The 26,678-nt window shown below is 46.0% G+C and overlaps 1 protein-coding gene across 2 annotated transcripts in view; it reads right to left on the reverse strand.

Annotated features, from left to right (window-relative positions):
- Positions 1–26,678, reverse strand: part of TMEM132B (transmembrane protein 132B) — a 404,412-nt gene that overhangs the window by 270,420 nt on the left and 107,314 nt on the right. Inside the window, exon 2 of one of the 2 annotated variants that reach the window (XM_081842228.1) lies at positions 16,605–17,511. The exons of the other annotated variant lie outside the window; for it this stretch is intronic. Within the exon in view, the coding sequence (XP_081698354.1) occupies positions 16,605–17,511 (907 nt within the window). The remainder of the gene's footprint in view (positions 1–16,604; positions 17,512–26,678) is intronic. 2 annotated transcript variants of the gene reach the window in all.

The raw sequence follows: 26,678 nt of genomic DNA on the forward strand, positions 1-26,678 counted from the left end.
CACCAAGGAGGAGACAGGGGACTCCCCTGAGAAGGAGGCTAGTTCACCAACACAGGAGCCAGATACATGGAGAAACGTGACTCAAAGAAGTAGGAAGCCCAGGGTTCGCTCTGATTGTTTAGAAATACACAATCGCTTTGAGGTCCTCTCCCCTAGCATGGAAGACGAAGAGCAGACTCCATTTGCGGATCTCTCCCTCATTACAGTTGATCAGGTATATGAAGACGAACAGCAAAGTCAGTCCTCAGGGAACGTGCAGGCAACCTTGGAACGGACAGCTCACAGAAGAACCCCGACCAAACCTAAGAGGAGGCATGTAGTGGTGATAGGCGATTAACTACTGAGGGGAACAGAAGAAGTGATCTGTGGGCCTGACAAGAAGTCTTGGGAAGTGTGCTGTCTCCCCGGGGCTAAGATCCAAGATGTAACTGAACGACTGCAAGGAATCATAAAACCCACTGACAAATACCCCTTCCTCTTGGTTCATGTGGGAACCAACGACACTGCAAGCAATAGCCTCCAGAAGATCAAAAGAGACTATGAGGCCCTGGGCAGGAAATTGAAGCAATTAAATGCACAAATTATCATCTCATCTGTCCTCCCAGTTGAACGACGTGGCCCAGGGAGAGAGAGAAAAATAGCGGAAGTGAACAGCTGGCTTCGCAAATGGTGTAAACAGGGACGGTTTGGATTCTTAGATCACGGACTGCAGTTTCTTGAAGATGGACTTCTGGCAAGAGATGGGCTGCACCTCACAACGATTGGGAGGAATGTTTTTGCCAAAAATCTCAGAAACCTCATCAGGAGGGCTTTAAACTGACTAATGTGGGGGAGGAAGACAGTGCTCCTGAAGGTAGGAGTCTATCAATTGATGAAGATGATCATCCAAATGTCATAGACCGAATGGAGCAAACAGCATGCAGACCTAGTGATGGGAGGGAAAAATCCTTAAATAAGAGACACGGGGGAATGATTAATGGACTTCAATGTCTGTACACTAATGCGCAAAGCATGGGTAATAAACAAGATGAGCTTGAGCTCATGGTACAGCAAACTAAATATGACATAATAGGCATCACTGAAACCTGGTGGGATAAGTCCCATGACTGGAATGTAATAATGGAGGGATACAATCTATTTCAGAGAAACAGACCAGACAAGAAAGGAGGAGGAGTGGCGTTATATGTCAGGGGTGTGTATACCTGTGAAGAGATCCAAGATTTAGAACCTCAAAGCCAAAGTGAGAGCATTTGGGTCAAAATTAAGGGAGAGAAGAATAACAGGGACCTCATTGTGGGAGTTTACTATAGATCCCCAAGCCAAACGGAGGACATAGATGATGCCTTCCTGGAACAGATGGCCAAGCATGCAAAAGGAAGGGAGATAGTAGTAATGGGGGACTTCAATTACCCGGATATTTGCTGGATGTCAAACTCAGCCAAGAGCATAAGGTCAAACAGATTCCTCACTGGCCTTGCAGACAACTTCATTGTCCAGAAAGTGGGAGAAGCAACAAGAGGAACAGCCATTTTAGATCTGGTCCTAACCAATGTTGATGACCTGGTTAGTGGGGTAGAAGTGGAAGGATCATTAGGCGCGAGTGATCATGCTCTTCTGAAGTTTACTATACAGCGGAAAGGAGCAGCCAAGCATACTAGGACTCAATTTCTTGACTTTAAGAAAGCCGACTTCATAAAACTTAGGGAAGTGCTGGGTGAGATCCCATGGACAGTAATACTAAAAGGAAAGGGAGTTCATGATGGCTGGGAGTTTGTTAAGAGGGAGCTAGTAAAAGCACAACTTCAGGCAATACCAATGAGATGGAAACATGGAAGGTGCCTAAAGAAGCCAGGGTGGTTATCTAAAGAACTTTTAACTGAGTTAAGATTAAAAAAGGATGTGTACAAAAAATGGAAAAGGGGGGAAACCACCAAAGAGGAATTCAAACAAATAGCCAGCACGTGTAGACACAAAGTCAGAAAAGCTAAAGCACAGAATGAACTCAGGCTTGCTAGAGAGGTTAAAAGCAACAAAAAAGGCTTTTATGGGTATGTTCGTAGCAAAAGGAAGAACAAAGAAACAGTGGGGTCACTCAGAGGAGAAGATGGTGAAATGCAAACAGGGGATACAGAAAGGGCTGAACTCCTCAATGCCTTCTTTGCCTCAGTCTTCTCCAATAAAGAAAACAATGCCCGACCTGAAGAATTTGGAGCAAATGATTCAGCAGAGGAAACACAGCCCAGAATAACTAAGGAGATAGTACAAGAATACTTGGCTAGTTTAGATGTATTCAAGTCTCCAGGGCCAGATGAACTGCATCCAAGAGTTTTAAAAGAACTGGCAGATGTGATCTCAGAACCACTGGCAGTCATCTTTGAGAATTCCTGGAGAACAGGCGAAGTCCTGGCAGACTGGAGGAGGGCAAATGTTGTCCCTACTTTCAAAAAGGGGAAAAGAGAGGACCCAAATAATTACCACCCAGTCAGTCTGACATCAATACCAGGGAAGATTCTGGAGCAGATCATTAAGCAAACAGTCTGTGAGCACCTAGAAAGGAATACTGTGATCACCAATAGTCAGCATGGATTTCTGAAAAATAAGTCATGTCAGACTAACCTGATCTCGTTTTTTGACAGAATTACAAGCCTGGTAGATGAAGGGAACGCAGTGGATGTAGTCTACCTTGATTTCATTTGACAAGGTGCCCCATGATATTCTTGTAAAGAAGCTGGTAAAATGCGGACTTGACTATGCTACCACTCAGTGGATTTGTAACTGGCTGACTGACCGAACCCAAAGGGTGCTCATCAATGGTTCCTCTTCATCCTGGAGAAGAGTGACTAGTGGGGTGCCACAGGGTTCTGTCTTGGGCCCGGTCTTATTCAACATCTTTATCAACGACTTGGATGATGGACTCAAGGGCATCCTGATCAAATTTGCAGATGACACCAAACTGGGAGGGGTGGCTAACACCCCAGAGGACAGGATCACACTTCAAAACGACCTTGACAGATTAGAGAACTGGGCCAAAACAAACAAGATGAATTTTAACAGGGAGCAATGTAAAGTATTGCACTTGGGCAAAAAAAATGAGAGGCACAAATACAAGATGGGTGACACCTGGCTTGAGAGCAGTACATGTGAAAAGGATCTAGGAGTCTTGGTTGACCACAAACTTGACATGAGCCAACAGTGTGACACGGCAGCTAAAAAAGCCAATGCAATTCTGGGCTGCATCAATAGGAGTATAGCATCTAGATCAAGGGAAGTAATAGTGCCACTGTATTCTGCTCTGGTCAGACCTCACCTGGAGTACTGTGTCCAGTTCTGGGCACCACAGTTCAAGAAGGACACTGACAAACTGGAACGTATCCAGAGGAGGGCAACCAAAATGGTCAAAGGCCTGGAAACGATGCCTTATGAGGAATGGCTAAGGGAGCTGGGCATGTTTAGCCTGGAGAAGAGGAGGTTAAGGGGTGATATGATAGCCATGTTCAAATATATAAAAGGATGTCACATAGAGGAGGGAGAAAGGTTGTTTTCTGCTGCTCCAGAGAAGCGGACATGGAGCAATGGTTCCAAACTACAAGAAAGAAGATTCCACCTAAACATTAGGAAGAACTTCCTGACAGTAAGAGCTGTTCGACAGTGGAATTTGCTGCCAAGGAGTGTGGTGGAGTCTCCTTCTTTGGAGGTCTTTAAGCAGAGGCTTGACAACCATATGTCAGGAGTGCTCTGATGGTGTTTCCTGCTTGGCAGGGGGTTGGACTCAATGGCCCTTGTGGTCTCTTCCAACTCTATGATTCTATGATTCTATGATAAATCCTGGAAAGCTGTTGCCGGTCAGTGTAGACAACACAGCGCTAGAAGAAGTGTTGTTTCTATGTTCCCACCTGCCCAAAAACTTAAAAATAAGTTTTTATTTAGAAAACTGCCCCTCCATTTTTGCCACGGGAAAATGGAATGGTGAATGTGGCGTAGGTGTTTTGTCATGGCCTTGTGCACACCTCCCCACACCCAGAAAACCCTCTTTAGCACTAAATTGGAACAAATGCCAATCCATGGAAAACCCAACTGCCTTTTGTTCTAATTCAGAGCTGAACCCAGGGGAAAGCAGCAGGGCAAACAGTAGTGTGGATGAGCCCTCTGTCTGTTCTAAAACATTTCCTCTCCTTTCCTTTTTTTTGCCTCCTAAAACCCACAATATTCATTAAGATTCCCTTTAGTCGCACAACAGCGAACCTCTCCCCTTCTCCCTCCCCCTTTCAGAGTTGGTCCCTTCCATCTCCTAATGGAGTTAAACACTCTTTGCACATCCCAGGCAAGATAATAAATTATCCTCTAAGCACATAAAGCCATTATTCAGATGGTTTTATGCAACTCTGCCAGCCAATACAAAAAGGAACAATCCCCGCATAACAGTCTCCTGAAAAATAACCCTGTTACACCCCCCACAACATCACCGTGGACCCCGCCCCAAAAGACCCCATTTGCATTTTTATAGTTTCCATTTTTCCCTCTCATACTGTATGCATGTCACATTATATATTTATAACTGCTGAATGGACCCGGCAAAGGAGAGTTCACAAACCATGTCTGCGTGTTCATTAACATTACAAATATTTGACTATTATTCCCTACACTTTGGAGCAGTCTAATGGCCTTCGTGTATCATAACGTACACACAGCCTTGCCTGCTTGGGTTTGCTGGTTTTCTCTTGCCTGTATTTTTCTTCTGTGGGTGGGTTTATTAATTCTATAGATTTTTTTAAAAAAATACACAACCTTTACAACCAAACATTAATGTCCTGTTTTGAGTGGCAGCCTCAGTGGTGGCGAATCTACCACCATGGATAACTCAACCAAGGGAGCATGAGATTCTTAATCTCAGGGACATGGGTTCAAGGCCCCCACATCAGGGGAAATTTTCCTGCATTGCAGGGGGTTGGACTAGATGGCCCTTGTGGTCCCTTCCAATTCTATGATTCCATGAGGCATGACTTCAATGGACAGTTCTTTGCTTGGCCCAGGCTGGAGCCTGTAAGGTAAAGGTAAAGGGACCCCTGACCATTAGGTCCAGTCATGACCGACTCTGAGGCTGTGGCGCTCATCTTGCTTTATTGGCCGAGGAAGCTGGCATACAGCTTCTGGGTCATGCGGCAAGCATGACTAAGCCGCTTCTGGCGAACCAGAGCAGCACACGGAAATGCCGTTTACCTTCCCGCCACAGTGGCACCTATTTATCTACTTGCACTTTGACGTGCTTTCGAACGGCTAGGTCGGCAGGATCAGAGACCGAGCAACGGGAGCTCACCCCGTCGTGGGGATTCGAACCGCCGACCTTCTGATTGGCAAGTCCTAGGCTCTGTGGTTTAACCCACAGTGCCACCAGGGTCCCTTTTAGAGCCTGTAAAAGCAAGGCCCAAATGGCGTTTCAGTCAGCACCAGTCATCCTCAAGCTGAGCCGTCCAGAGGAGCAGCACCTCTCTCTCATTGGTCTTATGAACTTAAGAACATAAGAGTTTGCAGGATCAGGCTAATGGCCCATCTGCTCCAGCATCCACAGGCAGAACCGAAACACAAGAGTCCTCTGCCCTCCTGCACTTTTCCAGCAACTGGTATTCGAAAAGATTGCTGCCTCCAACTGTGCAGAGCATACCCGAGAATTAGTAACCATCAATAGCCCTCTCCTCCTCCATGGATTTGCCTAATCCTCTGTTAAAGGCATCGAGGTTGGTGCCATCACTTCTTCCTGTGGGAACAAGTTGCCTTCTTTAACTAAGCCACTTCCGCCCTTCGAAGGAGGTGGTTGTGGGCTTCACAGCCCAGCCCCGCGCGATTGGGGAGATTCCTGGCTGTGTCATTCCCTGGCCAGCCAATCAGCTGGCTCTGGGGGCGTGGCCTGCCCTATTTAAGGCAGGACGCAACTGGGGATCTCCCTCTTTCCCCACCTGCCAGTTGTTCCTACTTTTCCCACCCTCCCACCCTATAAGGTTTTCGTTCCTTGACCTTGCTGTGGACCTTGGTTGTTCGCCATTGAGGGGCCTGGTAGGAATTTTTTCCACTTGGCAAATTGGCACCAGCCACTTGGTTTTTCGTAGCAAATCGTCACAACTTTCTGAGTATTGGCGGTTAGGCATTGGTATTGCTCTGTAGATGGAAGAGGGGAGGTAGCGCCATCACCTGCCCCACATATTGAAGGGTAGTCCGGTAAAGGATTCCGGAGGGGGGGGAGTGGCCCTGTCTGAAGCCTAGGGAGGTGAGGGCCTAAGGCATGCGCTCTATCGGTGACCCCGGGGGAGTTCCTAGTTAATAATTCATAATAATAATTAATAACCTTAATAATTGTGTCATGTGTCATTATTTCCACTGGGGGGGCGGGAACTCACCACGCAATGAGACTGAGTGGGGAAATAATATATTTTATCTGCCCTGAATCTTCCAAGAGTAGTTAGCTCTGCCTTCAGTGGAAGGAGGCTTTTCATTTAAAGCAGGTATAAGCAAACTCGGCCCTCCATATGTTTTGGGACTACAACTCCCATCATCCCTAGCTAACAGGACCAGTGGTCAGAGATGATAGGAGTTGTAGTCCCAAAACATCTGGAGGGCCGAGTTTGCCTATGCCTGATTTAAAGGGACCCAACCTTACTTGGGCACAGCAGCAGTGACTGAGGTTCCACGTGGGGTTCTGGGGTGAAGCTCTTTGATTCAGGTGAGGCATCCTGGCATCTGAAGACCAGAGAGGTCCAAGTACCACCAGCTCCTGCAGCAGAAGTGCTTCCTGGTTAAGTGCTTCTGAGGGCAATTCTGCCTCCCACTCTGAATCCACAATCCTTCCCCCTTATTGAGACCCCAGCAACAGGGTTTCAGAGGTACACTGCCCTGAACATGGAGGTTCTAGCTAATATCCATGGATCTCTCGCAGAGCTACAATTCTCAGTTAACGATCAATCTGTCTTGCTGGGGAAGTCTGAGAATCACCACTCTGTGATGGGAATAAGGGTTCTCTAACTACTCATGACACCCTTAATAACTACAGTTCCCTACATAAGGAAAACTGAGCAGCTGGAATCTGAAACAGGGAGCATTCCATGCTGCAACATTTTGTTGCAGACTCTGATAGTTTATAGAGATAGACGAGGGGAGGTTGAAATGGGGTTTGGCACTTCCTAGCTAACTTTGGGACTGAATTTCTTTCCCCCTCCCCACCCCACGCACCTTGCACAATGGTGCACGTCTGCACTGGTGAATTAAGACATAATTCTTGCTGCCCACTTTGTAGCATACAAAAGCAATAAACGTCTGCTGAGATTGATTAAGGGCCTCTGCTTTGCTTTGGCCATTAATCAATCTTAAAAGCCATTTATCGAGAAACTGCTACAAAGCCATAGACGATTCCTATTATACAAAAAGGGAAAGGGGTGGAATCACTAGAAAAGAGAGAAATAAATGCCCAAAAATATTTTTTGTAAAAAAATTAAAAGCTTTTATAGCTAGAGAATGATTGAACGTTTCAAGTTACCTCCTTACAGTACATACAAAGCACCAAAAAGTTCCATCTGAAATGGTTTGCTGGGATTATAACAGACAAATGCATTTAGTTTTATTCCCCTTTCTTAAAGCACTTGCATGAGTTTCCAAGGCCATCCTGCAGGACAACAGCATCATAAATGAGTTTCCTACTTCCAGGAGAAGGGTATGGATGCCTAGACCCTGACTCCACCCCCCCACAGGTTTCAACAACTGGCAGATCCACATTCTTTCAACTCTAGAGCAATCCTATACAGAAGACGCAATCTAGAGCAATCCTATACAGAAGACGCTGGCATAAAGCAAACCAGAGTAAGCTAAACCAGCGTAATATTGCACCAGACCCAAATCCCGTTCAGTAGCTGGGCTGCTGCTCTGCCTAAGCCTGGCAGAAGGAACACAAGCCTTTAAACTAGTGTATTGTGCTGGGTTGCCAGGCCATAGGACCAAACTAAATGGGTTTAGGATGCAGCCTAAGTCCTCCCCCTGCTGCCACACCCACAAAATGGGCCTTTTTTCAGCTCAGCCGGGATGAGCAAGCTACGGAGATATAGCTTCATCTGAGCCAGTGACTTACTGCCGGCTGAGCCTGGCTGAGCTGGAAATCAGCCGGCTGAGTAAGAGATCCACTGCATCCCAAACTGTTCATACCTGTTACAGATAGGTAGCCGTGTTGGTCTGCCATAGTCAAAACAAAACAAATTCCTTCCAGTAGCACCTTAAAGACCAACTAAGTCAGTTCTTGGTATGAGCTTTCGTGTGCATGCATACTTCTTCAGATACCAACTCTACAGGTATCTGAAGAAGTATGCATGCACACGAAAGCTCATACCAAGAACTGACTTAGTTGGTCTTTAAGGTGCTACTGGAAGGAATTTGTTTTGTTCATACCTGGATTTACACTCACTCCCAGTGGCTCTCCAGGGTCCAAGGCCAACCTGGAGATGCTTGGGATCAAAACTAGGACCTTCTGCATGCTCTGCCACTGAACTATGGGCCTTCCCTGAATAGGAAACTGCCTATTGGTCTATCTAGTTCTTTACTGGCTACACCAGGCATGTCCAGAGTCCATTTCAGGGGCCTAATCCGGCCCACCGGTCGGTTTAATCTGGCCCCTGTGGCAGTTTATTTCCTGGGGTAAAATCGACTTCTCAGTGACTTCAATCTTTTAAAAAGCTCAACAACTTCAGTCCTTAAGTAAAGGTAAAGGGGCCCCTGACCATGAGGTCCAGTCGTGACCGATTCTGGGGCTGCGGCGCTCATCGCTCTATAGGCCGAGGGAGCCGGCGTGTGTCCGCAGACAGCTTCCGGGTCATGTGGCCAGCATGACTAAGCCACTTCTGGGGAACCAGAGCAGCGCACAGAAACGCCGTTTACCTTCCCGCCAGAGTGGTACCTATTTATCTACTTGAACTTTTTGATGTGCTTCGAACTGCTAGGTTGGCAGGAGCTGGAACCGAGCAACGGGAGCTCACCCCGTCGTGGGGATTCGAACCGCCGACCTTCTGATCAGCAAGACCTAGGCTCAGTGGTTTAACCCACAGTGCCACCCGTGTCCCAGCCTTCAGTCCTTAAAAAAGGTCAACTCACGCATGTTCACTTCATCAAATCTGGCCCTCTTTGAAAAAAGTTTCGACACCCCAGGGCTACACTCTCCAGCATTTCAGGCTGAGGTCTTTCCCAGCTTTACACGCAGGTGCTGGAGCGTGGGACGCTTGGCACAGAAAGTCAGAGCCCTACCACTGAGCTACAGCCCTTCCCCTAAGTGCATGAGGGTGGGTCAGGATTGTTCCTGTTGGTCCCCTCCTGAGTGCACTCAGCAGGAGACGTGAAAAGGGCTGCGAGTCAGCCAAAGAATGTCATTATTTATTTTTCTTCTGCCCGCTTTCCATTGTACTTGCAGCGGCTTACAGCAAAAACACATAAAAATACATCAAACACTCATAAAGGCACAGTTTAAAACAACACCATTAAAAGCTAAAATACAGCAGTGAAAAACATAGCCTGTTTAAAGTGGGCGGGGGGGGGGAGAAAGAAAACTAAAACAAACCTGCAGTAGCGGCAAAAAGGCTTCAGTCAGTGAAACGCTGAAAGGCTGCGGAAACAAATACAGTGGTGCCTCACAAGATGAAATTAATTCGTTCCGCGAGTCTCTTCGTCTTGCGGTTTTTTCGTCTTGCGAAGCACGGCTATTAGCGGATTAGCGGATTAGCGCTATTAGCGGCTTAGCGGCTTAGCGGCTATTAGCGGCTTAGCGGCTTAGAAAAGGGGGGGGAGAGGAAAAAATCTTGCAAGAACTCGCAAGACGTTTCGTCTTGCAAAGCAAGCCCATAGGGAAATTTGTCTTGCGAAGCACCTTTCGTCTAGCGAGTTTTTCGTCTTGCGAGGCATTCGTATTGCGGGGCACCACTGTACTAGGTTCGAGGGGAGGCCTCACAGTTCTCAAATTAGGAAGAACGTTTCAAAGCTGCAACACCACCACTGGCAGTGCCCAGACCCTTATGGCCAAGGATGCCAACATGACACTCTCAGGTGCCAGTATGGCATCTATGGCACCTGAGAAAGATCCCCCGAAAAATCCACAATGCGCAGGGAAATATTTCTTCTTCTTACTCAGTTCCCACTTGCACTTCCTCTGCCTCTCCTACACTGAAACCATTGTGTGGCAGCCATTTTGTGACAGGCACCCACATCAGTTTCTCAGAACTCTAGACAAGGTTGAGATTCTCTCCTGTGGTCACCAATTGGGATGGCTTTAAAAGAATAATAAATAGATTCATGGAAGATGGGCCATTGGTGGCCATGTTGGCTCCATTCTTCCTGCCCTGTTGGAGGCGGTAGGCCTCTGAATGCCAGTTGCTAGAAGTCACCTGTGTTGTTGTGCTCCTGTCTTGCTTTCAAGTTTCCCATAGGCATCTGCTTGGCCACAGTGCAAACAGCACGCTGAGCTAGATGGATCTTTGGCCTGATCTAGCAGATGCTTCTTATGGCACCTGCTTGCTGAATGTCTAAGAATGAGATCTAAGAGGCTGGTGTCTAAGGCAGGCCAATACAGTGGTACCTCAGGTTAAGAACTTAATTCGTTCTGGAGGTCCATTCTTAAACTGAAACTGTTTTTAACCTGAGGTACCACTTTAGCTAATGGGGCCTCCCGCTGCTGCTGTGCCGCTGCTGCGCAATTTCTGTTCTCATCCTGAAGCAAAGTTCTTAACCCGAGGTACTATTTCTGGGTTAGCAGAGTCTGTAACCTGAAGTGTCTGTAACCTGAGGTACCACTGTAAAGGTAAAGGTAAAGGGACCCCTGACCATTAGGTCCAGTCATGGCCGACTCTGGGGTGGCGGCACTCATCTCGCTCTACTGGCCGAGGGAGCCGGCATACAGCTTCTGGGTCATGTGGCCAGCATGACTAAGCCGCTTCTGGCAAACCAGAGCAGCGCACGGAAACGCCATTTACCTTCCCACCAGAGTGGTACCTATTTATCTACTTGCACTTTTTGATGTGCTTCGAACTGCTAGGTTGGCAAGAGCTGGGACTGAGCAACGGGAGCTCACCCTGTCACAGGGATTCGAACTGCCGACCTTCTGATCGGCAAGTCCTAGGCTCTGTGGTTTAACCCACGGCGCCACCCGCGTCCCTTTGAGGTACCACTGTACAGAGTCCCAATTACAAAGCTGGACATTGTGAGTGTGATTGGGTGCTCCTCTTGCGCTGTTCGGGGGCCCATGTTGATGCTCTGGCAGCGGGAGGCTCCTTTAGCTAAAGCGGTGCTTCAGGTTAAGAAAAGTTTCAGGTGAAGAACGGACCTCCAGAACGAATTAAGTTCTTAACCTGAGGTACCACTGTATGGGCGTAACCCCCTCAATATTTTAGGGGGGGCAAAGGGACCATGGCCCCATAGATTTGGGTCCTATGCACTAACTACAGCCCTAACCTTCAAGGCAACGCTGCAAAATGGGGCAAAATGAGCCCCTACACAAATATGTAGATTGTGTCTATTTGCACCAGAGTGAGAGAGAAAACTGAATGCCATTTTGATCTATAACCCCGTGTTGCCTGAAATGGAACACATTACACTCTGCTGACACACAGACATGATTAAAAGCAATCAGTTATACTTGGGAAAGTAAGGAAAAAAGAATACTCTATCTCCCACGGCAAACATACTCCTGCATATATATCTGACTGAAAGACAGAAAAATTCTATATATAAAACACCTCCTGGGTCTTTATGGACATTACTAATCAACTGAAAAAATAAGGAGAGCCCATGAGGAAACTTGTATAAATTAGATGTAGGAGCTGCCATGGTCTTTATTTCCTGTTGTGTAATTCTGTGCTAAATGTGTAAACTGTGCGGTGAATAAATTCTCCCTATAAGAGTGGATGACATTTAAAAACCCTGTGGAAGGTGCTTAGTTATCCAGAGCTGTAGCCCACCCAGTCCAAAGGCCTCTTGGCAAAGGGCAGCAATCTCATCCGCCTTCGGGGCAATTTTGGTTGCGCACAAGACAAGCAAGTTTGGGTGAGGGCACAAATGCTGATTTTTATTTTTATAACCTCAAATGTGGGACAAATTAGGGGCCAAACGAGACAGGGGACTCTGTACCCCCAAAAGCCCTCTTATACTATTTCCTGTCCAGGAGAGCCAGAGGCACAGAAGTTTTTTCCCTGAGAAGCTGTAATGCCGCAGGCTCACCACACGGGGCAGTGGACAGCAGCTCCTGACTCTTAAATGAGGAGCTGCAGTAACGTGGCTCACCACATGGGGTCAGTGGTCAGCAGTTCCAAACACACTGTCCCCACTACTCATTCGTTTGCCTTCTCCAGGCCCAAACACACAGCTGGCCATAGCAGGGAGGCACAAGAAAAGCAGAGGACACTGCTCTGTTTCCTCACTCTTGCCACACTGCTTGCCTGCTTGGAAAGTGGAAGTGTAGAGAGAGTGTCAGCAAAGTACGGGAGTAGGAAGCCCCAGGGATCAGCAGTGGGGCTCCTTGCAGGATATGAACCTTGGTTAGTGGGTGTCCAATGCCTGACGCAATCCCTAGGCTCCATTTCCTTGGAGGGGGTAGAGCAGAGAGCAGAGGATAAAATGGATGGCAATGAAGCTGTATGGGAACAGTAAAATAAAGCAGGTGGTGGCATAAGAAAAGGGCTCCCATAACATCTTGATTGCAAGCCTTACTAGACAGAGAACATCATCATGAAATCTTACTTGGAGATGAGCATTGGCTGCTGTCACACAGGACCCTGGTCTCTCTCCCCCCCCCCCCCCATTTCTCTAATCCAGTCTGTCACATATGTTAGGCAATATTAAAGTAAAGGTAAAGGGACCCCTGACCATTAGGTCCAGTCGTGGCCAACTCTGGGATTGCGGCACTCATCTCGCTTTATTGGCCAAGGGAGCCTGCATACAGCTTCTGGGTCATGTGGCCAGCATGACTAAGCCGCTTCTAGCGAACCAGAGCAGTGCACGGAAATGCCGTTTACCTTCCCGCTGGAGCAGTACCTATTTATCTACTTGCACTTTGACGTGCTTTCAAACTGCTAGGTTGGCAGGAGCAGGGACCGAGCAACGGGAGCTCACCCTGTCGCAGGGATTCGAACCGCCAACCTTCTGATCGGCAAGTCCTAAGCTCTGTGGTTTAACCCACAGCGCCACCCGCGTCCCGTTAGGTGATATTAGGAGACCCCTATTCCCATAGCAGAGCTACAATTCACTGGGAAGAGGGATTGGTTATTAAACCACTCCAAGAAATTCAGCTCTGTGAAGGGAGCAGTGGAGGGTCTCCCAATAACTCTCCACATCCGTTACAAACCACAGTTCCCAGGATTCCTTGGGGGAAGCCATGACTCTTTCAGTGGCATAAGAGTGCTTTAAATGTGGATGCGCTGAGAGTTGTTAGGAGACCCCTATTCTTCATAAAGAGCTACAGTTTCAAGAGTGGTTTAACAATAAATTCTCCTTCCCAGGAAACTATGGGAAGTGTAGCTCTGGGAGGGGAATTCTTTAAGGGAAGCCATGACTCTTTTGAGTTATACAATACAGCTTTAAATGTATTGTTCAGATGGGCCTGAATTAGGACTGATGGATGTGGTGGACGTACCCCAAGGTAAAAGGTTTCTGGGAAAGGATTTATAATGAACTGAAAAAAGTGTTGGAAAACACATTTATTAAGAAACCAGAAGCATTTTTACTTGGTATAGTGGGGGGTGAAATCCCCAAAAAGGATGTTACTTTTTTTCTGTATGCCACAACTGCTGCAGGAATATTACTAGCGAAGAATTGGAAGAAAAAAGATTTACCAACTATCAAAGAATGGCAGATGAAGATGATGGAACTTGCTGAACTGACGGGGAGACTCCAAGACCAGAGAGAAGAGATGGTGGAAGAAGATTGGAAGAAATTTAAGGAATATTTGAAAAAAATATGTTAATATTTAAATCTTAGAATAGCTTTGGAAGTGGATATAGGCTGTAGGGTTAGAAGTAGAAGAGAGTGAATTTTAAAATAGCATTATTTGTAAGTGATAAAATGTGAAGATTCTTATGGTTAATTTAAGCGTGAATAAAAAAAATTGGTATGATATATGTAAACTGCTAAAGATAAGGTAAAATGAAAATCAGATAGGGGGGACTTGGGGAAGCCCACCCAACAATGTTTAGAAAAAATAAGGACAAGACAATAATTTGTTTGTATTGTTTGTTTTTTTGTTTGTGTTGTTTATTTGTGTTATAAAATGAATAAAATTTTTGGAAGAAAAAAAAGAATGAGGACTGATGGAGTATTATTGTTCATATGAGCTGTTATTCTTTCATTCTTTACTCTTTCTTACATTTGCAAAATAATAATAATAATAATGCTTGACATAATAACAATAATAATCACAGCCATACCCAGCCATACCCAGGGTCTCTTGCATCCTTGGCAGGGAGGTATATCAGCACACACCCCTGAAAAACAAACTTCTCACTGCAACAGTGCCAGTGTGTCACCATACACACATACGTCACGCACCCATAGTCTCCAGCCGTCTACCACCATGCCACTTGGCCATTTCTCCAACTGGCCAGCGCCCAGCTCTTGTCTAAACTTAGGACCTTACACAGATAACTAGAGACAGATTTCGGGGGGGGGGAGGTTGCATCCCTCTGGGCCTGCGCCCCCAGCAGGGGTTGGGTGCACCTCTGATAGTAATATATTCTTTCGTAAGGGGGTGTTTAACTGTACATTCCCTTGGTCTCCTCTTTCAGTGGAGAGGCGATCCAAGGATGAATAAATAAAATTCCATCGCTCTTGCTGCCTTTTGAGATCCATGTTAAAAGTAGGCACAGCATGTCTCTCTTGAAGTTGCCAGTTATAACTTCTTCCTTTTCTGGTGTCTTAACGCTCTTCTCAGCATGCAACACTTTCCAATTACCTCTCGGCCTTTTATTCCCCAGAAGTTGAGCTCCAGCTTCTTTCTGAGATTACACAGCTCTGATCTGAGATGCTGACAGTTAAGGGTACAGCAAAAAAAGAAGGCGATATAAATGATACAGGCTGGATATTCTTTAAGAAAATTAAAATGTTCTCAGGTTCAGAATGCTTGGCACATTCCTTGATGAGCAAATAAAGATATCTGGCCTGAATCACAATAGTGGTTCCCTGTCTCGTTAGTGCAGGTGTTAATTAACTTAGCCATAGGAGAGTATCCACATTACTATCCACACTGCTGTTGTGGCTGGTCTCTGCGCTTTATTTGTTCATTAGATTCCATTTATGAATCACTTCCCATAAAATATCTCAGAAGTGATTTCACAATAAAAGACACCGACCATAAAAACAATTAAGATGATTCCATATATAAAAACAATTGTGGTTGGGGCAGCCCAGTCAGATGGGCAGGGTACAAATAATTAATTGTTATTATAAAATTATATTATCATATACAAAAAACAACAACACCAATTTCAAGTACAATGTAGATACAGACTGGGGCAAAGATCTCAAACAAACATGAGACGTCCTGCTGGATCAGGCCAATGGCACATCTCGGCCAGTATCCTGTGGCCAATCAGATGCCTCAGAGGGGAGGCCACAAAGAGAGCACAAGAGAAGGTCTCTCCCATCCTTCAGTTTCCAGCAAAGGTGGTCAGAAGCACTGCAGCCTCCAGCTGTGGAAGCAGAGCATAGCACTCATGGCTAGTATCTCAACTTAAAAGGCTTGTTGGAAGAGAGATGCCTTTGAGAGGTTCTGAAAAGATAACAGAGGCAGCATCTATCTGATGTGCAATGGAAGGGGCTTCCAAATAGCCAATGCCACCACACTTAAAAGCCCAATTCCTGTATCAGAAGGACAGACCTCCGAGAAGCTGGTACCTGCAGGAGGCCCTCTTCTGCAGAGTGCAGTGATCAACAGTATATACAAGGGGTGAGACAACATTTCAAGACATCCTGGTCCCAAGCTGTGTAGGGCTTTGTGCACCAGAACCAACACCTTGAAGTTAGCTTGGTAAATAATTGGCAGCCATGTAAGCTTTAAAACTGGGTGCAGAACCTGCAAGAGCATAAGAAGAGCCTGCTGGACCAAGCTTCCAGCTCTCACAGATGCCTGTGAGTGGGAAACCTGCAAGGTAGGACCTGAGCACTGTGGCCCTCTCCCCTCCCGTGTCTTCCAGCAACTGATATTCAGAAGCATCACTGCCTCCAACTGTGAAGGCAGATCACAGCCTGCATGGTCAGTAACCCTCAGCAGTCTTCTCCTCCATGAATTTGGCATGCAGTCTATCTATGTGGACCCCTGTGTGCATACACATTACACATCCACAGTTAGCTTTCAGGAAGATGAGGAGGACACTGTGCTAAAAACCTACAGCAGAAGCAGAGTCTTCTCCATCCAGCATGTAACACACCTGGATTTTGCTGCAGAAATGAATTAGGGCTCAACAGCCTACCTTCTGACCAGCTCTGTGTTTGATGATACAAAGGATGAGCCAGCCAACCCAAGTGGGTTCTGCTCTGTTGATTTATGACAGCACATACATATCTTTTGAGGGGAGAAAAACATTTTTAAAAACCACAACACTTACCTTAGTGTAAACTGATCTGCTAGAGACCCGCTGGCAAGGGATACATGAAACATGACAAGGTCACCTTCCTTGACAGGACTGAGTGGTAAAGAGAGCACAAGGTTATCATCAAGATTCAGCAGAGACTTCTTTAGCCGATCTTGCGTTGGGTAAAGAATAACACTGCCAATCCTCTCCATTGATGCCAAAGGCATCTGTGCTTCCTCTTGCCCTTCCAGATGATGAAAGCTTTCAAGTTTCTGGTCCTCTGAAGAGCATTCCCCTTCCTCTGCATACACCCAATAGAAAAGCTCCACGGTGATCCCTTCCAAAGAGTCCGCCATCGGTTGATACTCTGGGGCCAATGGTGGCGGCAGAGATGTTAATGCAGAGTTGAACCAGCTTGGGGAGAACTCCAGCTCTGCAACGCACAATCCCAGCTGACCTTTCAACCGACAACTGCCAACAGCTACTCTATCCTCCTGGAAGGCCATCATCCTCACGCAGGGCAGGATCTCCGATGGTTCATAGTCTCCCCAGTCTCTGCCAGCGATGTAGAACAAAGCCTGGACTTTGGGCCTGATGGGATATATGGAGCTGTCAATAACACGTGATCTTAGCTTCCAGTTAAAAGCGACCTCGTTGGCAAAACTGAACAGAGTGGATGTCAGGAGGAGGTTTGGAGGCACCGTTTGCTCCACAGTAAATGGGCCATATGTCACATTTAACACCGGCAAGCTGGTGGCTTTGTAGACAAGGAAAGACTCCACTCGAGACTGCAAGCTAGCATTCCTCATGATATCCTGGTTGGTTTCTTTTAGGAAAAAGGAAACGTCGGTGTTGGAGATGTGGTAACTCACAGGGAGGTACACCGGCAAGCTCGTGAATCGTTGCATGCTGTCTACCACACCTCCTCGGCATTCCACCACTGCAAGCAACAGAAAATAAATTGCGGAAAATGTAACTTAGAGGCCCTGCTCATTGTTCCCATTCAGCCCCTGTTCAAAGCAAATTATCTGCCATGCATTGTAGAGCTTTTAAAGAACACTGGGGAAGGTTGCTTCTTATGGCCAAATATCATTTTATGACTCAGTGAAGGCCTATAGGTCAAAATGGTGGCCCTGTGTTGATTTCTCACTCATTTGCATTTCTCCACCCCACCCCGCAATCCCAGAACCAACCAGAGTACGGCTCTGAAGGGGGAGTGTCCTTTTGGAGATGATCTTGTCCTAAAGCAGTTACTCTTACAGAAGGCCCCGATAGAAAGCTGGGCTCCAGATCTCTGCCCGAAAGGAGGAACCTCCAGGCCTCCTGTGAAGGAAGAGGTAACACTGGGACTATATATTAGGGGCAGCTGACTGGATCCTGCTGCTGACCCTCCTTGGGTCAACTTTGAGAGGAAGGTGGAACCACTCACCTGCCAATCCCCTGATATCGCAATGATGGCAGGTGATCTGCTTTCCTTTGCTTTTGTGGTCTGAAATCAAACAGCATGAGCAAAAGCACAGGGCTGGGTAGTATGCCACCAGTCAGCTAATTCGTAGCACCAGCAAACTCTGCTTTCAGCAGGGAGTCAGGTCTTACCTGCCCCACACTTGGCAGGGTGGGGTCTAAACCAAGTCAACCCAACCACATATAGGGTTGAGTTGACTTGGTTTAGACAGCCTTCAGGAGCAAATGTCAAGGCCTGGAGCACCAGCTAACATATAGATTCTGTATGTAAGTAGACTTCTTTCTGATGTCCATTGAACGAGTGAACATCAGAGGAGCATGGTGGGAGGCAAGAGATGACTGCATGGTCCTGGGGCCTCCTCAGCACATGGAGAGGTTTCTGTAACATCTCCACCCCCTTAGGATTCAACACACACACACACAGAGAGAGAGAGAGAGAGAGAGAGAGAGAGAGAGAGAGAGAGAGGGATTCCTATTGAGAAAGTTAATGGTAGCTCTTAAACACAAAGGAAACAAAACTCCCAGTGGAGTAAAAAATCTGCCTTGGATAGTGAAACACCAATTGATGCTAAACCAGGATGATTTGAACCAGAAATGTTAAGAAGCCAGCTAGATGGAGGGAGGGTGCATATTGTGGAGAAACAACAGAGGCCCACCAACAGATTAAGATCAAACATGGTACTGTCTGCCTCAAAACCTCAAGGTACCAATTTAATACTTATCATTATTGGGGAGAGCAGACATGCAATACTGTGACACCACCCCAAAACAATTAAGACTTTGATGGCACCTGTTACTAGCAAGGATGACTCAGACAATACCAGCAGACTTTGCAGTGAAAAAAGAAAAAGTGAAATTTGCAGGCTCCTTTCAAAAAGGCTTTCATTTTTATGTCATTAAAACTGCATTCCTCAACTTCCCGTGCCAAATCACTCATGAGATCTGTCATCCTGGCTTCGATCTCATCCTCTCTATTTATAAAAAGCTGTTCTGTTTATTTTCAGCCACTTGACATTACCTACATCTTAATTAAACCCTTCTGCATTTTGATCAAAGCCTATTCACACCTATCCTCTGTATCTCAGTTTCTACACTTCTGGGAACAAATACATCATTTTCTTGAAGGGTTGGCCCCTAACAATAGGCAGAGTGGGGCAGCTGCCTCAGGCAGCAGATGCTAGGGGCCTTACAGTACTTCCCCATCTCATTTTCCCCAAGTCCCCTGAATTAGCCAGTTCGCTGCACCTCCTAAGATAGCCTGCTGCCCTCAGCAGCAGTGGTGGTGGTTGACTCATCACCAGTGGTGGAAAGAAGATTCAACTGTTAGTTCAGATGAATTCTGCAAATGGAACAGGGTCTGCCATCTTCACAAGCCCTAACCCCCGGGACAGTTCAGTTGGTAGAGCATGAGACTCTTAATCTCAGAGTTGTGCGTTCAAGCCCAATATTAGGCAAAAGACCCCTGCAGGGGTTGGACTAGATGACTCCCTTGGTCCCTTCCAACTTTACAATTCTACGATCTACGATCTAAACTTGGGTCCAACGTACCTTAAGTGCCGCCTGACTAAGTTCCACCTCAGTCACTGGGATCCTCTAAGGAAGCCTTTCTGGATGTTTCCCATGTGGCCCCTGAGGTTCGGTCACACTTTACTAGGAATTAGCCCTTCAGTGTGACAGGCAAGAAAGAAATAACGGTCCAGTGGAGATTGAGTGTGCCATGAAATGCTGGATGACTGGCTGTTGGGAATAAAAGTGAAAACCAGGGTCCCATCTGTGCATTAATTTGCAAAGCCCTGAATAATTTAAGCCCAGGGTATATTAGGGACCACCTACACCTTTATAAGGGGTGCAAGTGGCACTGTGGTCTAAACCACAGAGCCTAGGACTTGCCAATCAGAAGGTGGGCAGTTCAAATCCCCGCGACGGGGTGAGATCCCATTGCTCGGTCCCAGCTCCTGCCAACCTAGCAGTTAGAAAGCACGCCAGTGCAAGTAGATAAATAGGTACCACCTTGGCGGGAAGGTAAACAACATTTCCGTGCACTGCTTGGGTTCACCAGAAGTGGCTTTGTCATGCTAGCCACATGACCCGGAATCTACGCTGGCTCCCTCAGCCAATAAAGCGAGATGAGCGTCGCAACCTCAGAGTCGTCCGCGACTGGATCTAACAGTCAGGGGTCCCTTTACCTTACACCTTTATATCTCAGCTCAGTCGCTGAGATCATTTGCAGAAGCATGTCACTGGTTGTTTCCCAAACTGATGAGGCTCGTTTGACAACAAGAAATGGAGACTTTGGTGTCATTGGCCAAACCCTGGGGGACACTCTGCCAGGAGAGATTCAGTGGGCACCTTCTGTGCCAACTTTTAAACACCTGCTGAAAACTTTTCTTTTCCTCCAAACCTATGCAGGCAATTAGGAATTCATCCTCCCACAATGGTTAAATTGGTGTCTTAACTTGTTATCTTGTTTTTATTGTATGGTTTTATGTGCTTTTGTTGTAAACCGCTTTGATATTTTCTATGAAATAGCAGCATAGAAAAGTTTTTTACAAAATAATAATAATAAATAAACAACCATTTAGAACAGTATCATACCACTTCTGGAAATGCAGTTTGCTAATATTGCTGAGAGTTGTTAGGAAACCTCTACTCCCCTCATGGAGCTACAATTCCCAGCATGGTTTAGCAATCAAACCCTCTTCCCAGGGAATTCTGGGAATTGTGGCTTTGTGGGGGGAGGGGGGAATAGTGGTCTCCTACAACTTTCAGCACCCTTAACAAACTACAGTTCTCAGATGTTTCGGAGGAAGCCATAACTGTTTAAACAGGCACAATACTGCTTTAAATGTATAATGCAGATGGGCTGTTGTTGGGAGGGGGGAGGCATGGAGTGGCTGAAATGGTGAACTCCACACTACAACATTTTGCCACGAGTCTCTCTTGTACCTTCACCTCCCTGCTGATCTCCTTCCCAACTGGCTCAAATGCATCTTAGTTACAATAGCCATCTCAGAAAGCAACCTGGATGTGCCTGCAAAGTCCCTCTGCCAGACGCGAGGGCCATTTCAGCAGACTCCATTACCAGGTGGCTATTTATAGAGGCCCTTGACAAGGAACGACACACCACAGCAGAATCTGAAAAATGGAAGTTTCCACCAGGTGAAGCTGAACTTGATGCCTAGGAAAGCTGAGAAGAATCAAAGGAGAGCGAGAAGGAGGTAAAAGGAAGTGCTTTTGTCTGCCACTTAGGAAATGAAAGAGCTTATCACATCTGGCAGGTTCCCTATTATATTATAATTGAGGTGTGGAAATCAGCCTAAAATTTGGTCTAGCTGACTCCCATCTTCACTGCTACAGCCTTTTCCTCTTGAACCTGTTAAGATTTCTATTCCACCTTAAGGAGCAGACATGGAACTGTTGCATGTCACATGTCTGTTTACATACCAGCACAGCTTGCTGGGAACTTCTGTTGTGTGTATAGCTTTTGCTTTTCTCTCTGTGTCTCTGAGAAGACAAAGAGAGGGACAACATATTTCTTTGTCCTGATTTATGATTAATAAATCCGTAGTTGTAGTATGCTTCCACAAGCCTCACGCCTATCCTGTGTGCGCAGTTCTCTCTGCTGAAATAGTATGCCCTGGCTTTGAAGCCCAGGTTTCTGATTTACACTGGACCAGAGACTGATGGGTCTTCGCAGCGAGACGGCTGGAAGGAGATAGCCCAGCTGGGCCTAGCCAGCTGGCCTTGCGGCCCTCTGCATACCTACAGAACCTTCCCTTGTCACACCTCAGCATTCCTTACTTCTTTAGGTTGCTCAGATCCCTTCGCTAGTTCTGCATCCCCTTTCACATCCCGCACAAACACCTGAAATGCTCAGCGTCAGATAATTAAAACTAATCTGAAGGAGATTCAAGACAGACCTAAGCAAGGAGACTGTTGCCTGCAAAGCACCAACTTTGCATTATCTTCAGTTATCTGATGTCTAGTGGATCAGACATTTTAGTTGATCAAAAGATTGTTATTTAAAAAAAAAAATTCAAAACCAAATCATCTACTAAACCAGCTTTCCACAAACTGGAGCCCTCCAAATGTTGGTGGACTGCAATTCCCGTCATTTCTTACCTTTGCCCATGCTGGCTGGGCTTAGACTCATAGAATTCACAGCTAAAGCATCCATGACAGATGGCCAGCCAACTTCTGCTTAAAAACCTCCAAGGAAGGAGAGTCCACAACCTCCAGAGGGAGACCATTCCACTGTCAAACAGATCTTACTGTCAGAAAGTTCTACCTAACTTTTAGTTGGAATGTTAATCCTACACTCCAAAGTAAGAGAAAACAGGCTTGCTCTATCTTCCATGGGATAGCCCTTGAGATATTTAAAGATAGCTATCATATCTCATCTCAGTCACCTCTTTTCCAGGATTAACATACCCAGCTTCCTCAACCGTTCCTCCTAAGGCTTGGTTTTCAGACCCTTGATCATCTTGGTCACCCTCCTCTGCACATGTTCCAGCTTGGCCACATGCTTCTTAAATTGTGGTGCCCAGAACTGAACACAGTATTCCAGGTGTGGTCTCACCAAGGCAGAATAGTGGTCCTACTATTTCCCTTGATCTGCATACTAGAGTTCTGTTGATGCATTACCTTTTATGCTGCTGAATAACACTGTTAACGCGGCCTACTAAAACCCTATAGACCAGGCATAGGCAAACTCTGGCCCTCCAGATGTTTGGGACTCCAATTCCCATCATCCCTAGCTAACAGGACCAGTGGTCAGGGATGATGGGAATTGTATTCCCAAACATCTGGCGGGCCAGAGTTTGCCTATGCCTGCTCTAGATCCTTCTCACATGCAATGCTGGCAAGCCAAATGTCTCCCATCTTATATTTGTGCTTGATGAGAGTTGGAGTCCAAGAACATCTGGAAGATATCAGTTTTGAGAAGCCTGCATTGCAGCCCTACTGACATATGATTATTTAAATGTCCAAGAACATACATAGGAAATAGAAAACTTGTCTTATACCACGTCAGACTATTGATAAATCCCACTCGGTATTGTCTACATTAACTATGCAAGGAGACTCTCCAGGGTTCCAGACAGGGCTCTGTTGTCAGCCCTATGTGGGGAAGCTGGGGGTTGAACCTGGGACCTTTTGCATGCAAAGCGGATGCTCGACCACCGAGCCATGGCCCTTCCACAATAAAGCCACATTCCAGTTTCCACACAGAGATGGGGTCAACAGAGATTTGACAGCTTCTGTTCATTAAAAGGTGCAGATAAGAAATAAGAACTGACTTTCACTGAAACTTTAAGAATTCACTTCCCAGAACAGAAGCTTGATTTGCACATATTTTCCTTGATGTAAGACAAGCCTCCCACAGGACTCTACCACCTTAGACCTCGCACTAGGAAGAGATGGTATCTTGCCAGAAAGCATGCTCCACTCAAAATTATGGTGTGTGTGAAATAATTCATGTCAAGAGAGGAGCCTTCTAGCTCCCCCCCCCAAAAAAAAATTGTCCCTCCAGTCATGATATCTGAGGTGGTTTGACTGTGTAATAAGACTGTACCACCACAGAGGCCAAACCCTGATGTCCTCAAAAACATAGACTCTGCCCTGCTGGGTCAGTCAAAAAGGTCCAAACAGCTACAATCCAAGAAACCCATGAAGAGGATGTAAAAGACGACAGTTCTCCTAAGTCATTTCTTGCGTGCAACTTGAACATGGAGGCTCTACATAACTGTCATGGCTTGAAGGCTGCCTCAAAGGCCTTGGATAAAATTAAACAAATAAATAAATATCTGTCCTCAGTGGCACACAGACAGCTAATTGGCGCACCATGGTCCTTGCTCAAATCTTGGTGGAACTTCTGCTGAAGAATAAGAGGATTCACCTTTCTGCATGCAGACTGTAGCTCAGTGATGGAACACCTGTTTGCACACTGGTGTACCAGGTTCAATCCCTGCCAAGTGTTTTTAAAAAGAGGAGGAGCGATAAGGAAGTCTTTGCTTGCCAGGCCTCTCCATCTGGTGCCTGGAGTCCTCCCCAAGCCATACCCTTCGCTGGTCTTGCTTCACTGGCCCCAAATGTTTTGGGCCTGTCTGGAAAGTATCCTTGAACTCTGGTCATGCCTCTTGCTTCCCTGAATGGAAGACAGCGAGGGGTGTGTGGCTGTGTTTAGAAACCAATAAACACACAGGATGTAACCGGCTGTACTTTTGAATAAATAAGGTATACTGTTCATTGTATCAAATTGAAGATTTCAACAGAAGTCTCATAAAGTTCAACGAAAAAAGCAAAAGACCCAGTGGATCAGTTCATTCTCTAGTCAGTTCATGCATAAGGTCCATACACGTAAAAGTGTCTATTCCACCTGTCCCATAATCCACATAAAGGGTTGTTACAGTTCCACGGAATCCTTTCACAGAGTCTAAGACAAGGATTTCCAGAATATTAGCTTTGTTTCGCCATCCTAGGCTTCATCTTAGATCCACTATCCTGTAATATTACATATGAGCCTGTACTGCTGATGAAGCATGGATGGCGAAACAAGGCTAATATTCCGGAAATCTTTGCTCAGAGATTGTGAAAGGAACTGTAACAACCCTTCATGTGGCTTATTGGACTCTATAAACAGACAGGTGGAATAGACACTTTTACATGTATGGACCTTATGCATGAACTGACTAGAGAATGAACTAATCCATTGGGTCTTCTCCTTTTTTCTTTGAACTTTAGGAGACTTCTTTTGAAATTTTCAATTTGATACAATGAACAGTATACCTTATTTATTCAAAGTTACGTCCAGTTACGTCCTGTGTATTTATTGAGTATGTTTCACGTAACCATAGGTTTGTTGTTGTTTTGTGTTTAGAAACCAGCCTGGAACACAAAGGAAAACTGTGCATTTGTTGCCCCACCCACTTTTACCTCTAGCTCCACCCACCACCAGCATGTGGCCCCTGGAAGGTCATGCAGAAGGATGTTCAGCCCTTGGGCTGAGAAAAGGTTACACACGCATGCACACACGCACACACGCACACACGCACACACGCACGCACACACGCACACACGCACACCTAAGGGATCCACTGCCACTTTCCACAGCAGAGACAATACTAAGCTAGATCGACAGGTGGTCCTATCCAGTACAAGGCAGCGTCTAATATTGCTAGAATTCCATCCCCCCTCTGAAAAATGTGCAAGTGTTGATGCTGTGCTGTGCATTGCCCTTGCCTTCTCACACTACTCGGGAACTTCACCCCTTTTGGGTGCAGATTTAAAATATTGTATACAAAACATATCTTCCTCTCCCATTTTCATTTCCCCCCCCCCAGTAACTGCAATTCAGAGCAAACTTTGGGCATGGGGTGCGAGGTGGAAGCACCCAGTCATGGGGAACACAGTTTACCCTGAGAGCTTGTAGGGCAAGCCATAAAGCTCAAGCAATAGGCTGAGCTTGATCCCAGTCTCTGCCTGCAACTCAGTGCAAGATCTGCCTTTAGCAGCATTTTCATGAGGCCACAGGGACATCTAAAAAAGCCATCATTCTTCCCAGACAGAGATAAGCACTTCCTCACCACCACCTTTCTGTCCCTTCCAAGATTCAAGACCACTGGCATGAATCTGGGTGTGGAAGTGGTGAAAAATGAGGTATGGATCCAGCTCTGGGAGCCTGACACAACGCCTAGCAAATTACCTGTTGCCCTAATGGCGCTTGCGTTGAGATCCAGAGCGAAGATGAAGAACCATCAGCTGCTCTCCCTTGAAATGCAGTCAAACAAAAGACCAGCAGCAGAGAAGGGAGCAGAGAGAATATGTAACATAGCACTGAAAGGGCTGTTTTGGGAAGGGACATTATCTTATTTTTATCATTTATTAAATTTCTATACCACCCTTCATCCGAGGATTGCAGGGCAGCTTACAATATAAAAGCACATAAATACATAGCAAAAACAAAGAAAAACAATACCATCACCACCCCACAGTTTAAAAGTTTGCAGATTGTTTAATTAGCCAAACTATAAAAAGGTAGATTATAAAAAATTGGCCACCACTAAATTAGATTTAAATTTGATGATAAGTGAGACTAAAGAAAATATAAAATTTTTTGGAAGAATTGCTAGATTATATTTGAATGAGTGGATATGAGATTGTAAACAAGTTGATAATTTGCTTGGAAAAAAACTTTTAACGATGTAAATGGGAGCGGGAGACGCGAGGGAGTCCAAAGAAGTGATGAAACTATGTTTGTGACAGAAGTAAGATTGTTTATTATTTGTGCATTTATATTTAAAAACTTTAATAAATATTTAATTAAAAAAAAACTATAAAAAGGTAAAGCGTAAAGGGACCCCTGACCATTAGGTCCAGTTGTGGCCAACTCTGGGGATGTGGCACTCATCTCGCTTTACTGGCCGAGGGAGCCGGCGTACAGCTTCCGGGTCATGTGGCCAGCATGACTAAGCCGCTTCTGGCAAACTAGAGCAGCACACGGAAAAGCCGTTTACCTTCCCGCAGGAGCGGTTCCTATTTATCTACTTGCACTTTGATGTGCTTTCAAACTGCTAGGTTGGCAGGAGCAGGAACCGAGCAATGGGAGCTCACCCCGTCGCAGGGATTCAAACCATCGACCTTCTG

This window comes from Podarcis erhardii (genome assembly GCF_964252035.2).
Source record: "Podarcis erhardii genome assembly, chromosome: 15".
Taxonomy (NCBI): Eukaryota; Metazoa; Chordata; class Lepidosauria; order Squamata; family Lacertidae; genus Podarcis; species Podarcis erhardii.